The sequence below is a fragment of the Eurypyga helias genome, unplaced genomic scaffold (genome assembly GCF_000690775.1).
Source record: "Eurypyga helias isolate BGI_N326 unplaced genomic scaffold, ASM69077v1 scaffold1154, whole genome shotgun sequence".
Taxonomy (NCBI): domain Eukaryota; kingdom Metazoa; phylum Chordata; class Aves; order Eurypygiformes; family Eurypygidae; genus Eurypyga; species Eurypyga helias.
The window spans coordinates 48,405-64,474 of record NW_010246613.1 but is presented as its reverse complement, the minus strand read 5'-3'; the positions used below and the strand labels follow the sequence as shown (position 1 = coordinate 64,474).

At 40.8% G+C, this 16,070-nt stretch overlaps 1 protein-coding gene across 1 annotated transcript in view; it reads left to right on the top strand.

Moving 5' to 3' along the window:
- Window positions 1-16,070, top strand: part of GPR133 (G protein-coupled receptor 133) — a 142,408-nt gene that overhangs the window by 92,555 nt on the left and 33,783 nt on the right. The window contains exons 16-20 of the mRNA XM_010150445.1: window positions 1,995-2,098; window positions 4,826-4,937; window positions 8,654-8,807; window positions 14,247-14,313; window positions 15,539-15,605. Coding sequence (XP_010148747.1) covers window positions 1,995-2,098; window positions 4,826-4,937; window positions 8,654-8,807; window positions 14,247-14,313; window positions 15,539-15,605 — 504 coding nt within the window. The remainder of the gene's footprint in view (window positions 1-1,994; window positions 2,099-4,825; window positions 4,938-8,653; window positions 8,808-14,246; window positions 14,314-15,538; window positions 15,606-16,070) is intronic.

Here is a 16,070-nt window from a genome sequence, read left to right as displayed (position 1 = left end):
GGAAAGTTTTCTGGCTGCAGGTGTTGGGAGTGAAAGGAGTGAAAGAAAGCCTTGAACTGCTGAGACATACTGATTTCAGAGTGACTTGAAGCTGGAAAACCTTTCTCTGCTCCCCTCCTCCCTCTGCAGAACTGCAAGCCACCTCTAGCAAGACAGGGATTTGTGCTGGAGCAATTGGGAAATACGGTCCATGCATTTTGGACATGAATATCCCTGATGAGGAAATCACTTCTAAACTGCCTAATTTACCAGGCAAGTTGTTTCTATTTCAGGAATAAACTGTGAAGCATGGCTATACATGACTTCTCTGGGGAAAGGGATGATAGGAGCTCTTTTGTAGGAACTATGTGGACTTTTTGAGCTGGTACAGCACCCAGGACCCTTTTGTTTCTGTAATTGATGCTATCCATGTCATGGAAATGTGTCTTTGGCTGAAAGAGGAAAAGTACTGAAGAGCTGCATCATATTACCTAGGAGCAGTAACACCATAGCAACAGTTGTCTTTCAGTGCTGCTGCTGCATCACTTAGTAGTTCTCAGATTGTTGGGTGAGCCACAGTCTGTCCTGCTGTAAAACTTACTGCATGTGAGCTGATGCTGCTGGCAGACAATTAGAAGAAAAGCGTACAGATACAACACGTTGGTTTTGTCTGTATTTAAAAAGATTTTTTTTTTCCTCATGACTACATGGCATGTTATTTCTATCCTTCAAAAGGAATTTTAATGGGAAGTTTATTGGTAGAACTTGTTGGGTTTGATCTCTGAAATACTTTGTTTGGAGGGGAATTTTTATTATGTATGGGAAAATCATAGAAAATCTCAAACTGTGAGAAAGGATTCTTTTTTATTAGAGTTACTTTAAAAATTTGGAAAAGATACTGTTTCTTTCCGTATTTTTCAGAATAAATAAATACATTGAATGAGTTTTCAACTAGGAATTTATAATGAGTAGAAATTGAAATAATTACATAGTATTTCAAACATAAAAATGAAAACTTTTTGGTTCAGCACATTTTTTTTAATTCAAATGTTCATTTTATGGAAATGTCAATTCTATCCAAATTGAAGTTAGGAGAAACGTTTGAAAATTCTTCTGAGATGAGAAAACTTTCTCCTACCTAGTTCTGTTCTACTTATTATATACTAGTACTGCCTGGCTCCCTCTGTTGGGTGTGGGTTTTTCATCATTCTTTTATAAGAACTTGCGTGGACAGTTAAAGCACACTTTGATTAATTTAGGATGAATGGTCAGAACACACTGTCCCTCCCCTGTTGAATCTATGCAGGTTTTAACACAGATCCTAGTGGTGGGCACTGTGGAGTTACAGATTAAATGTTTATGAAAACTGAATTATTTCTACAAAAGGTGCCTGTAGGCGAGACGAGGGGCTGAGGCGAGAGGCTGACACTCGGTCTGCTCACACTGGGCCTTCTCTGTGGTTTTCTCTTCTGTTGATGTCAGTCCAGGTCCTTCAGCAGGCACTGAAACCATGATACACTAAACAAAACAAGTGGGCTATAAATGGCCTGTGATTTATGGGCTAGCTTGGTTTGTCAGTTCTCACTGCTGTGAAGCACTTCTGGTATTTGCACAGTGATGTAAATTATTGCAGCATGAGAGCATGAGCAAAGCGCCCTGCGAGCTGTGAAAGATCCCGCTGCCGACGTTGTTTGTGCAGCCCAATAAACCGCTCCGATCTCAGGCTTGACGGTATTGCAGCAGCAAAGAAACAAACTTATTCTGAGGAAGTACTGACTTATGAAATAAAAGAGGGAATCAAAATGCCATGGGCATGTGGATGCCCCGGCCGTGGGACTGAGTTTGGCGTTGGCTCTCCACTTCCCGTGCTAGAAACAGCAGCGAATGCTTACGAACATCAGCTTGTACATGGGGAGATGGAGGAGCAAACACTGTGTGCAGGGGGGCTGACCTGTGGTTCTGTAGTGTAAAACATCAATTAATAGTTTTAATTTTGTTTTTATCTTTGTGTACAGCTAACAAGAGAACACCAGGTGGCCCTCTCCTCCATCACTTACATTGGCTGTGCTCTGTCCATCTTCTGCTTGACGATCACGCTGGTCACATTCGCTATATTGTCGTGAGTAATTTTATTTAATACCTGCTTAGCACCTATTGTGCAGAAAGGCAAGCAGTGCATTCCGGGCCACTGCTTAGGATCCCTTTGGGTGCTCAGGATAAAACAAAGGCTATTAATTCTACAACTTTCCTTAATTAGATTCTGCACATGTATTTGTAACAGTTGGTTGCTTATTTCTAAATTACTTTCATTTCCTGAAATGGGGTGGTCTTTAAATAGCAAGCTATTTCCATCCTATGAGGGATTTTTTGATTTTTTTTTTTTTAAAAAACTCTCCATGTTTTCCTGTAGTTCAGGAATCTTGCAGGGAGGCTGTAGGAGGGCTTGGTCTGGAGCTGAAGTATAATATGAGCAGGAACTGCAGGATCACCCCCTCTCTCTCTCCCCCAGACACATCTTTGGATTTCTTGAAGTGTATGATCACTATTTATTTCTGCTTTTCAACTGCCTTGTCTGTAAGGCACTGTGTTTATAAAAGTATGTCCAGAAAGAAAGGCTTGGTCAACATTAGCTGCCTCACTTCTGTTTCATACAGCTCGTACACAATTACATCACATAACCCACTTTTATTTTCAAGTATCTTGCTGATCTCTGTTAGGCTAGCTTTCTAATGTTGCTTTAGTAGGATGAAGCATGCTGTAGGCAGTGTGAAATTCACTCCATGGCTTACGTTTAAATTCTTCGGATCTTTGTAGCCTCCTGCTTGTAACACGGCAGCCCCTTCGAGGGCTCTGCGCTGGGAAGGTTTCTGCCGTGGGGCACTTGGGTCTTTATGCCTCTTTATATTCCAATAGTTACAACTGAGTTTGGGGCCCAGCTAGGCTTGATACCAACACTTCTGAAAAAGCTTTCACAGAGGCTTCTGTCTAAATAAAAGATAGAAAACCTGACAAAGGGTGAAGTTACTTGTCCGAGGTTGCACAGCAGATTGGGAGCACAGCAAGGAATGGGATTCTTGTCTCCTTTCACACACTAAATCACGTTCTTCTACTCAGGAGTTCAAGATTTTATTTCTGTGACTAAGCATGTCTTTTGGACATCCTGTTAAGACACCAGTTTCTAGGAAAAAGGACTTGCTGAAACGCAGTATGCTGATTACAATGTTTGTTTGTTCCAAATCCCATATTATTTCCAAGTGTCAAGAGCTGTGTTGGTCATACTTGGAAAAATACACTTTAAATAGGTCCAACGTCTGCCTCTCTGGCATTGCGCTGTTGGCATGTTTGGGCTAAGAGGAATGGTCTGCTCCATTTTTGAGTGCAAACCTGGGTGTTATAGTGTTTGGAAAGGCAAAGGGAAGAAAAGGAGGTGTTATTGCTGCAGCTGGGCTGAAAACTCCTCAAGAAACCGAAGGCAAACTTGGAAAGAGAGCTTGGACCCGGCTGACTGTCCCAGTGTTAAGCACCCCACCTACATACAGGATTATTCAAACTGCCAATTAAGAATAATGTGATTAGGTTTTCACTGGAGAGCAGGGCCTCATTAAACAGCTGAAGTGAAATTTTGCAATGTAGTGTTAGATGACCGTGAGTTAAGTGTAGAGGAATCTGGCAAGTTCTTTGCTACTCTGCGTACTGCCAGGAGGGCAGTCCTGGTTGCCTTCTGGGTAACGATGTTCCAGTTTGCATCCACATGAAGCTCCTTATTAGAAAGCCATTGGCACCAGGCAGCACAACCTGTCTCTTTGAATTATTTTTAAGACACCAATACTTCTTGTTGTCTCCCTCCTCACTCCCTTCTAACAGAGCACTGGCTATCACAATGCTGGCAGAGCAGGGCTGACAGCAAGCCACCATCTGCGGTGTCCAGTCTGTGTCACCCTGCTGCGGGACGCACGCACAGTGTGTCACCAGCGGGTGCAAAAGCCATCCCCATCCAGCATGACACCACAAAATGATGGGAGTGCGTAGTGTTGTGTGGAGGAAGCACTGCCATTCACGTAGCCAAGGGGTCCGGGTCTCCTGACAAGATCAGAGCTGACGGTAGGGGCTGGCAGGCAGTGTGGACTGCAATAGAAAACCTGGTATCACTAGCACTGTTCTTTTTCTAAAGAGAAGGATAAAATTATGCAAAAGGCCTGAAACGTTCAGATAAATGCTTTTGTCTGTTTTCTACTTCCTGTTTCTGGATGAGAACAGAAACACAAGGTCAGAAGATGCCCAGGAAAGCACGTTCTTGTCAGGTCTCCAGCTGGGTTTTGCAAAGCCAAGAGAAATAGGTTCAAATGATGTTGTAATCACGGTCAGGTCTCTGTAAAGATAGGCACTGCCCACCCGTGCAAGTCGCTATAGATCCTGTGCTCAGCAGCTGATAATAGTAAAGTCAAAGTTGTAGCCAGAGTGTTTTCATGTTCACTACTTCTACAGGAAAATAGCAACAAAATAAAACCAGAAACTCTGTGGCAGCGTGGGCTAGGTGGTGCAAGGTGCACTACGCGTTCTGTGAGGTGCAGCTCTGACTTCCTTGACAGCTCAGCACCATTCAGCATCAATCCCTTTGTTAATATTCTATTGCAAGTCATTAGCAGTTAATGTGCAAATCAGTTTTTCTGCTGCCTTCAGGATGGCAGCAGAATATGCAAGAAACCAGTTAGGTACCAAAAGACGTCATGATAACACCACCAAAAGGAGTGATCAAAAGCCAAGCAAAATGCTTGCTGATAAATCATAAATATGTTCGTGCTTCTTGGAATCCTCTTTTATTCATGTGTCTTTCTATCTGCTGCAGGTCTGTCAGCACCATCCGCAACCAGCGCTATCATATCCATGCCAATCTGTCCTTTGCTGTCTTGGTGGCTCAGATCCTGCTTCTCACCAGCTTTCAGTTCAGCCCTGGAACGGTAAGTGCTTGAAAGAGCGATTTGTGCAGAGGAAGCGTCTTGCACGTGAGATCTCCTATTCTTAATATGCTTTAGCCAAAAATGGCATCACACAACACTGCATAAAGCCTTCCGTGCATCCAAATAGTGTTGTGTCTGGCCGTGTCTGGATATCTGCAAAACCGAGAGAGATGCGCCCATCAAATGGAAAAATCACCATAGTCATGGAGTAGATTTCAGTTGTGTGGTCAAATGGCACGGCTGACTTCTGCCCATCATGGCTTATGCTTTCTCTCATCCATTCTCTGTATTGAAAACTGTAGGAATTCTGCACTGGAGAAAATTGTATGAATTTTGCATTTAGGCAAGGTATTCGGATTCTAGTTAAGAGTTTTGGGTTGTGTTTTTTGGGTTTTTAATCATCTATTCTCTGCTGTGGTACAGTTTACCTTTCCTCCCCCACCTCCACACCCCCCCCACATTAACAAGTCTTCTTTTTGGAAGGTAATTACCTTCTTGTTGGAAGGTGATGAGATTTCTGATGGATCTGTGGCAATTTCTTCTTCTTACCTGGAGAGCAAAACAGGTGGTCTTTGGTCTTTATGAGCAAAAGTTTTATTTGTGTGGCAGAATACTCTGTTTTTCTGAACAGCAGATTTATTGATCATGACCTCTACTCTGGAAATTTAGATGTTTTTTAAGTACCATCCATGTTTATTTGACCTGAGTAACAAACAGTGAGAAAGGTATAGCAACTGTTGCAAATAGCTTCACATACAGCATTTTCTTCCTATACTGCCAAGTCCCTAAGACATCTGTGCTATCCGCATGCCACTCTCATGACTGCCCTTAGACTTTCTGCAACAGATGGATTTGTTTCTTCAGAGGGGTTTTCTCTTAGTTACTTACTCTCTGCTATAGAGTGCACTATTTTTTTTAACAGAATCACAAACAGTGTGCATTTAACAATAATTAACCATCAACATTTCTTTAGGCTACTAAAGCCTTCCAAAGACCTGAGCATGCTTGTGGGAGAAAGTGAAGTGTTATTTAGACATAGGAAAATGAAAATTGAAGTACAGTGTGTTAGGCAGCACTGTGTTTTTCCAGCACAACTGGAAAATTTAATGTCTCTACTATTTGCAGTTCTGTGTGAGTGTATTGAGCTGTTTCTCACTCAGTACTCCTGCATGGTAATGCTTAAAACACTTCCAAATAGAGAGATGAAATGAGCTACTTTTGTTTATGATATATGTATCTGCAGAAATTCAAGACTGTATATCAAAGCAACATATAGATTGAGAGGAAGGACGTTTTCAGAGGGTTCGGTATAATGCAGTAAGATTGCCACTTAAATGGAAAACACCACTGTAAGTTGAATTTAGAAAATGTATATTACATCTGTTTTAAGACTGTCCTCAGTAAACAAATGACTGATTTTCTGAGAGGCCTTTCTGAGAGTCTGCTTTACTTTCTCAACAAATGTGATATGAGGGGCCTTGCTGCTGGCTGGACTGATTTTTCTGTTTCCATGGACTCACAAGCAGTCAACTGTAAGAGTAACAGTGATGAGGTCTCTCCTTTTACTACCAGAAGTAGTGGGCATCATGAGACAGCAAGGGACACCTGCTTGTTTATAATTAAAAGTTTCACTTCTTCAATAAGGCAAAAGTACCTCCAAAGTAATACTTAATGCACAAATACAGGATGAGTAGCAATTTTGTTATGGATCTTATGTAAAAATCTGCAACTTTGTATTACATGAAATTATACGCAGACCAGCCTCCTGCTTCTTCACTGTGTTTTATTTTTCTGCTGTTCTGTGATTTATATTGTTTGGCTACTCAGAAATTGGAAAGTATCCATTTGGCAGAACTAGCTTGTAAGTCAGCTTTATGTTGCATTTATGTTTTCATGGACTAATCTTCTAGTAGAAATCAAAAGGCATTAAAATGGATTTCAGAGCCTTATGATAAAATTAGCTGGAAAGGTTTTTACAGTTTTTGTCAATAAGAAAATCTGGTTTAATTATATGTCACCGAACATTGCAAAATACTACAAGACTTACAGATCTCACTTACATGAATTAAAATGGAAGTTACTGCTTTATAATACGTGCAGTCACAGAGGATTTGCACCAGCACAGAACCAGCCAAGTGCATGTGAGAAGGTACAGGAAATCTTCGATTTTTTATTACACTATCAAGCCCAACTTTTTAATTTTCATTACTGTGCAAAATCCCGAACCACCAACAAAAAGAATGAACTGCCAGCACAGGGCAGCTAAGCTAATGCAACAAAGGGAATTAATGATTAATGTCTTCAGACCCCTGTGACGGCAAACGGGTTCCCTTCCTTCTCAGCTCACAGGCTCCACCTCCCTGGGCACCCTCCTTTGCCTTGTCCAGGTGGGGACGGGAAAGCCCGAAGGAAAAAGTCTTGCCGTTTACATGGACTGCACGCAAGCAACCCCTGCGACATTCTGTAGGTGTCACAAAAGGGATGTTAGGACTGCAGAGCAGAGTGACCGTCATCAATATGCTACGAGACGCAGAACTCTGATGGAGCTGGGACTCGTTCCCAGAGCGCGTTTAAAATGTGCCTTCACTGAAGGCAAACCAAACAAGGTTATCTTGTGGTAAGATCGTTGGCAGTCACATCTGTTCAATTACTGTATGATGAGCGAAACCACTTGTGGTGAGACATCCTCGAAAAGCAATTAGTGGGGAAGGGAGAATGTGCTGTGCGAATACGTGCGGAGTGGGGAAGAAGAAAGGATTAGGTTTTTCTCTTTTCATAAGGTAGGCTGGTAGGAGACTTCAGAGAAAAATATCAAGGTTTTTTTGAGAAGCACCTAGTGAGAGCTGCTCTAAGGAGGCTGCTGCTCATAAGGAAAAGCCAGGTCTTAAGCCCAGGCTGCATTTCCTATCGCCCACGGTGGGCCACGAGCACTGGGTGGGTGTAAAGAGGACTTGAGGATGTTTCTACTTCTGGCTGCATCGCCTTTGTTGTGGCACTCCGCTCTCTTTTGGGGCAGCATTTATTTCACTTCCAAGCATATTACAGTCTAAATTGAAACAAATAGTCTGGTTTACACCAGGTGGGATCACTTTCTAGATGGTATTTTTCTGTTGCTTGATGAACTTGCATTTTAGCTCCTTTTTCCAGAATCTTGATAGCATGTCTTGTATAAAGGAGTATCAAGGAGGAGTCGAACTGTCAGTAAACACCCTACAGAGAGGACTTTCAGTTCTTTTCCTTAAACACTAGATGTGTTCCTGTCAAATATGATTTCATGTACAGCTGGAACATACTTCAGACTGCGGGAGACTGAGAATTCAAACAGGCGAGCAAACTACATGCCCACCATATGGCAATTAGGACTCAAGAGCCAGTGATAGCTTGCAATAATCTTTTGAAATGTCTATATTAGTATTGCTGATGGAGGAACATATGTGACTTCTACAGAATTTCTAGCCAGTACAGACAGACACTGGAATATAGTGTGATTTGATTTGTGTGTTATCCTGTTTTTAATATGAAGAACAGCAAAGTAGGAGGCCACATGGCAAAGTGTAACTAAAGACCAGATTCAACATGGCACTTTATTTTAGAATTTGTTTAGCTCAAGCTTAACCGACCACAGACTTTCTACCAATTCAAACAGAACAAAAAAGGAAAACCAATATGACTGCATCACAAAGAAGTAATATATTTTTTTTTTTTTCTTATTTTAGGTGCCTTGCAAGATCTTGGCCATTCTCCTCCATTTTTTCTTCCTGAGTGCATTTGCCTGGATGCTGGTGGAAGGATTTCATCTTTACAGTATGGTGATCAAAGTATTTGGGTCAGAAGAGAGCAAGCACTTATATTATTATGGAATTGGATGGGGTAAGCATTTAGTAGCTGCTTGCTTTAAGTCTCCTTATTGTTGGACAAGATTATATTCAGAAGTGTATGTAAAACTGTCATCTTGTGATCAGTTTGCCTTACTGAGAGTAGGTCTGTTGGGTAAGAAATTGCATAATAAGAGCTGGTATTTAATTCACTGGGATATTTGCTTATAACAGATGTTTTGATTAACTCAATTTAACTCAATCATTAATTACCTTATGAAAATAAATTAATGATTTATATATGCTAGAATGCACCTTTGCCCTTTTCTTCTGGCATTTTGTGTAAGGTTTGTTTATTGTACAATAACAGTCATCTACAAAGTGATTTGGAAGACACAAGGATAAACATAACATCTGTGATGTGACTAGTATTGAAGGTTGCATTTTGCTTCATTTTATTGCAGTAGGATCGCTACCACTCAATTAGTAGTAATTAGCACAATAAGTATATAGCTTATTGGTACATAACCCAGTGGGTTCTCTTCAGTGATATTTTGAGTAATACTTTCGAGAGTAAATCACTTAGGTCCAAAGCAGGTGTTTGTCATCAAAGTAGATGTACGTAGCAAAATACAGGTGGCACCAGCAGTAGATGTTTCTTTATCGGTTCTTCTAGCAATGTTTTCCTGTCAAGGATTGTATAAGAAACCGGGTGGGAAGCTCTGGTTCTTAAACGTAGCAAAGGTACCATTTGGAGGTAGATAGTAGAGGACATCAGCCATAGAACAGTAACAATTTCTCTGTGTAAACCTTTCGGAAGGTCTTTTCTGACAAATATTTTAATTATGTCAAGAATATTCCAATTGTTATTACTGCAATGATTTGGAAAAAAAAATGTTTTCTGAAATCCAGTAAATCTACCATTTTACTGGGCAAGTAGTTTGTATTGCTGCTTCTTTTTTTTTTTAATAGCTCAAAGTATTTACTTTTGAATTAAATGTTGAACTTCCTTAATCATATCTGACATCATGTCATTGCTGAAAGTGTGTCTAAACATCCCTGAAGTCATTTAACTCAGCAACTGCATTCCAAATGTTTTATCTCTTGATAAGTATCAGGACAACCTTCATTTGATCAGCAGTGTCACAGCTCGCTGTCTGGTATGTAACTCCAATGCTCATTCAGTTGGTAATAGCTGTTGCTGAATAATGATGGGTTTAGAGAGAAAACCCACATTGCAGTGTTCGATACTGAAATGCTTAAAAGGGCATCCAGGTTTGTCAGTTCCCAACTTTCTCTTTTGTTAGCATATTGGCACTGAATATGAATAGAAATGTTGAATTAAAAGCTCAAGTGTCAGTAGCAGTGTGTGCTCATGTTCTGTGGGGTAGAGTGTGGGTTGTTCCTTCATGAACTTGATGAAACTACAATAGTGAGAAGTTACATATATTCCATAAAATTCCCACATCTAAATAGCAGTCTTGACAGGCTGGGACAAGATGTTAAAAAGGATTAATCCTAGAATTATTTTGTTTGGCTGTTAAAATGAGGGTCGGTTTGCATTGAATGCAACTGTCAAAAGAAAGTCAAGCATTCTTGTGCCATCCTGAGATCATAATAGAGATACCTTTTCCAGTATCTAATAAAAATGGCTATTTTTTTATGCTTCAGCTTAACTAATTATTGTACTGACCAAAGATGGTTGAAAGAAGTTGAAGACAAGGATATCTCATGTAATGTCAAAACAGTTAGTTCACTTCTTCGTTCTTTCCTTTTAATTGAAGTTTGAATGCCGTTGAGTTTTTCCAAACTCACAGTTCCTGGAATAATGACAAACCCCAGTCGTGAATTTAAAAACCCAGACCCATTGTTCTTATTTAAGCAGAAACGCAGGGCTAGGTGAATGTAAAACTTCGCAAAGTCTATATTAATGACTAATTGAACCTTGGGGCAACAGAGGGAGGGACAAGGAATTCTACACTGAGTATCACTGATCTCTGAGCATCTGTCGAAACTTCTGAGAGGGATTATTCCTGTAAAACGAATTCAGCAGTAGTCAGAGAGACAGGATACCAAATGTGCAGAGTTGATTGAAGTTCCTGTGCATTATCTTTAGTCCCAAGTGCGCTAAAGTACCTCAAAGACTGCGGTGGTTGGGAATTCAAAAGAAGAGCAATTGGAGGAAGGTGATAATATCCTACCTTTAAAACTACCTTGAGATTGATTGGGGAAAAAAGTGAATACTTTGTTGCCTTGGTGATTCAGCACAACACAGAGATTATTGTAGCAAAACTTTTCCCTCCCACCCATTTGTAGGATGGTGATGATAGAGTGTGTGATACTGAAGATTTTGCTGTGACACTTTGGCCTTGGCATGTTTTCCTATTTCAGACAGTTTCTTTTCTTTCAGAGACCAGTGTAGAATGAAGATTTTGTTCTGAGCTGTCAAAAGACCTAAATTTCTTTGTTTGCTGTTGCTCGATGCAGCTCCAGAATTCTGCATAGATATGGTGTAAAGCAGCAGAAAAAAAATCGTAGAAAATTAACTTCTACAAAATAAATGGGACAATATACTTTCCCCATCAAGCAAAGTAGATCTTTTACGTAGTGGACGGAAATATACTTTCATTTGTGTCTAGCACTTCATCTTTCTCAATGAATGACATATATAGCCTTTTAGAATGAATGTCTTAAAATTGGTTTCAGTTGTCTGCCACAGAGTTTCTATAGCCTGTCTGTGGTTTTCCTATGTATAGAAAATGCAGAAGCTTTCAAATTACAGCGTACAGATTTACAGGGATTTTCCATGTTATTTATCACTAATGCCTCAGAAACATAGAGCAAATGTGAAGTTTAATGCTGAAGAAGAGAGCCAAGCTGACATTCATTTTAGACTTCACCCTAGTGACTGTATTTGGGCTGAATTCAGGGATAATTTTGTCTGAGCAAGGATTGTGTTATGGAGCAGGCTGTATTTTCACACCAAGTTTGGGAGGTAGCTTTAAATTAGCTGGCTTGGGGACCTGGACAGCTCGAGCTGCAGCAGCACATGGTTCCATGTGGGCTGATTTACCCCATTTGAATGTGATGTTGTGTTGCTCTGGGACTGCAGAGACAGAGACGACACCAGTGCCATAGATCAGCGGCCAGAAAGGTGTGCTAGAACATTTTCATCTGACACTGCGCTCTGGAAAGCACCGTGTATTGCATCATAAATGGGTGGTTTGGAGTACGGTCGGTGAGCATATCTGTAGCACCAACTAGCTCAGTAAAAACCCAATGGAAGATAACCCGTGGCAGCAGAACATTATATTACCTATTATGGGCGTAGACTAAACTTCACAGCTCTTATGTAATTATTACTGACAAGAGATTAAGCAAACACACTTACTTCTGTGTACAATAAATAATCTGTATGAATTCTTTAGTCCAGATCAACTCTTATGATCCCCTTAGGCTAGATATATTTTTTTCAACCTTTATGGAGTTTACTGAATGTTTTTTTCTTAAAGGAAAACCACTCCAATTTCACTGTAACAAAATCTTGATTCTGCCTTTACTGCCGTTATCCATTTAATATCTTGTTAAAGCAAAAAACAGGCAAACACTGCACTATAAGCTGCAGACCATTTTATTCTCACTGACTTAACAGCTCTTTTATGCAGATGGCTGCTCTATGTTTCATCTGCCTAAGTTTTATTATCTTCCAAAGGAACTCTGTATTTAATTTTCTTCTTCGCTGCCATTTAAAATTGATAAAGAGTCATGCTAAATCCTTTGAATACCCAGCATTTGACTTGGGGAAAAAAGGGCAGACTAGAAGTATATAGGAGACTTAGTTGGGCACAGGTATTTCTGCTTCTGTGACGAAGTCCCTGCTGTGGGAAGACAGCTTACATCAGAAAATGGTGCCAATCACCAGTCCCCACTCAGCAACTGGAGATGTGACTGGCAGTGTGTACACATGCCTGTGGGACCTTTAGTCCAGGTAGCTCACATACCCATGGCAGACTGATTTTCAGCAGATAGGCTTATGTTTGTGCTTAATTGCTCTGTTGAATATCATAAGTCTTGATCTTGTTCAAATGAGTGTAGGAATTTCCTTTCTTAAATAGACAAATTTGATAGTAAACTCTTGCCTTTGCTTAGGTCTTACACAAATATTACTTCTGAGGAGTTAGTCCTGATTTGGACGAGCATGGGAGAGCAGAATCAAGTTTATGGGATATTAAACTCCATCTTGCAGGTTGGATTTCAAAGTCTAAGACCCAAATAATGCCCATAGATGCTGCTTCTTAACTACTGAGTATCTCTCTTATCTATAAATACAAGGTGCTTCCAGCCACAATCATTACAGAAATGAAAATACTTCTTCCAAAAATTATACTTCTGTCATTACAAGCAAATTTTACAGAATTTCATGGGGATGATAGTGGTAAGATTAAGCAGAAATTGCTTCTCAGATAATTTTGTAAAGCTTCATGCAGAAAACCTGAAGAATTAGATGAAAATTGAAACTTTAAGCTGTCATGTATAATACTCTGTCTGGGACCTGCTTATTAAATTCCATAAGATGATAAAACCCCCAAACCACATTTTATTAAACCATACCGGAATTAACAGCCAATCATTTAATATTTAAAGGGATGAAGTTTTACTGTCTTCAGAACTGTTGGCAAGAAAACCCTCGCTTCCTCCCCAGCTCCTGGTCTGGAAAGTTGTGCTGAAGTGGCACGACAGGGTATTGCAGTGCTGGGGGCCAGAGACACACAGCTCCCCCTGACAGCAGGACCATAATTGCCTTCCTTTGTAGAATTTCTCTATAATCCTGTAAAGCACTCCTCCACCTCCTGGGATGTGGCCCACTGGGACTGTCAAAACCCATCTGGAAACACAGTCTACTTTAAACACAGAAATCTTGTAGAGCTATTACATATTTATGTTAAATTAAGCCTTGGTTGGGCATCTGCGTGGGATCTGAATTTGCTTCTGTCGGTTCCTAACTGTGTCTCCCTGCTGTGTGTGATGCTCTAGATAACTGCTCACCAGTCCTGCCTCTCGCCTGCTGGTCACGCACCCCTGTGAGGAACTCAACTTTTGTTTTCTAGCTTGTTTTGAATTCTTGAACAAGGTGCACTTACTTGGGGGGAAAGTGGGTAAAATACGGCTGATCTTGCTCCACAGGACCTCACCACTTGAAGCAAGAGACAGAAATTACATAAAGAAAAACCAGGCTGAAAAAGGACTAGGATTCTTGATGGAGTTAGCGTTAAACTGTTAAACTAGTACTTAATTGAAAAGTCACTTTGTTTGTCTGACAAGAATTGATTAAAACACATTGTATTACACAGCTGCAGGAGGATGGCAAGTTCGACTTGATTCTAAAATTGTTCTGAGCTGTTCTGTTGCCCATAGGAAGTTTATCTGAACTTGCAGCGTTTACTGGAAGGCGTATTTTGTTACTAATATTGCCACTAACTTTACCTTTTTGCAGGCTGCCCGCTGATGATTTGTGTGATTTCTGCAACATCATCCCTAGACAGCTATGGAGAAAGTGGCAAGTGAGTATGAAAATGTCTTCACTCCAGGTGCAAGAAGGATGAAAAACCTGATGGGGAGAAAAACTCGTAGATCTGTTAACAGGGCTGTAGTGCTGCAAGCTGCTGCTGGGGAGTAGGGGAGGTAGCCTGCAGAAGCACGGCTGTTGTACGGGCATATTCTTAGAGCTTTTGTCCTGCTGAGATGATGCACAAAAAAAGCTCCTGAGATGTTTTGCCTGGTTTTCCCTTTTACTGCAGAGGCATAAGGCAGGCAGTGAGCTCCCTGCTTACCCCATGCACAGCGTAAAGTGCGGGCTGAAACGTTTCTGACAGGATGAGAATAAACTTTGATGAAAGACATTTAATCTTTTGAAGAAAACATCAGTTAAACATCCTGCTGAGATGATGCACAAAAAAAGCTCCTGAGATGTTTTGCCTGGTTTTCCCTTTTACTGCAGAGGCATAAGGCAGGCAGTGAGCTCCCTGCTTACCCCATGCACAGCGTAAAGTGCGGGCTGAAACGTTTCTGACAGGATGAGAATAAACTTTGATGAAAGACATTTAATCTTTTGAAGAAAACATCAGTTAAACATCTGAAGATCTGGAGTGGATATTGTTAAAAATTTTGAAAATTTAGTTCCCTTTTAATTTAGAAAAAGAAAAGCAAATCTATCAAAAAAACACTGTAGGATTCAGTCCTACCAAAAGGATTCACTGTAGGATTCATAATGCAAGCAAAAGATTTGGAGCAAGGGTTATTTTTTGTGTGTGGTACACTAACATACATCGTCACTGCTGTAAGAAGGACATGTGAAGCTGGCAGCATGTTTCCCAGCCTCTCCCTCACCCCCAGCCAGGCAAGGCAGGGAGGGCTTCAATTTGTCTCTTGCTACAATGACAGTGCTCACAGCACTGAAATGAGTGCCTGTGATACAGGATACAAGAACCACAAAGAGCAAATAAAACCTTTCCTTTCTTCCCATGTTTCCACCCCTAATGCTATTTGAAGGCGTGCTGGGGCAGATGCTGTCACTGGCTCTGCAAGATACAAATCAAAATGAGATCCTGCCTCAGATTCCCAAAGTGTGAGGGGAAGAGGGGGCTTCTTTTTGATGCTCTGTCATGTCTCTTGCCTTTAAAATTCAACACTTTCTGCACTCTCTTTTAGTCTCATTTTAAATTAAGAACATTACTAATTTAAATGACCAAGTGTTTTATCTAAAATCATTCTGATTTTTCTCTGCAGCTGCTGGCTTTCACTAGAGAATGGAGCAATCTGGGCTTTTGTGGCACCGGCGTTGTTTGTAATTCTGGTAGGTAAACCCACGGCTGCAGCTCTTCTCTCATTGCACGTCTGTGTCAGGCATCCAGCAGAACTCGTGGAAGGTCTGACATCAGTCCTTGTGCCAGGCCAGGGAATGACAGAGATGAATGGTCCAGAATTACTTTGTTCATCCTCTTGATTTTTTTGTTTTACCCGGTTTCGTGTTAGTTTGTGGCTATTAATTCTCCCACCATTCATTTCCCTATTCCAAGACAAAAATAGAACTCAATACTGGGAGAGCCCTCTCCTAAAACAGCCCTACTGGGGCCGTTAAGAACTGCGTAGAATTGAGTAATCTTGGGAGTTTTAATAATTCTCAGAATGTGTTTCATACACACCAGTAAAAGTTGAAAGGCTGATTCCACCCCACTGCTATTTGAAGCATTTGTGTGTAGAGAGCTCACTTTTCCCAGAAAAGCTGAGTGCCCTCAGTGAAGACGATCAGTGCAGCTTG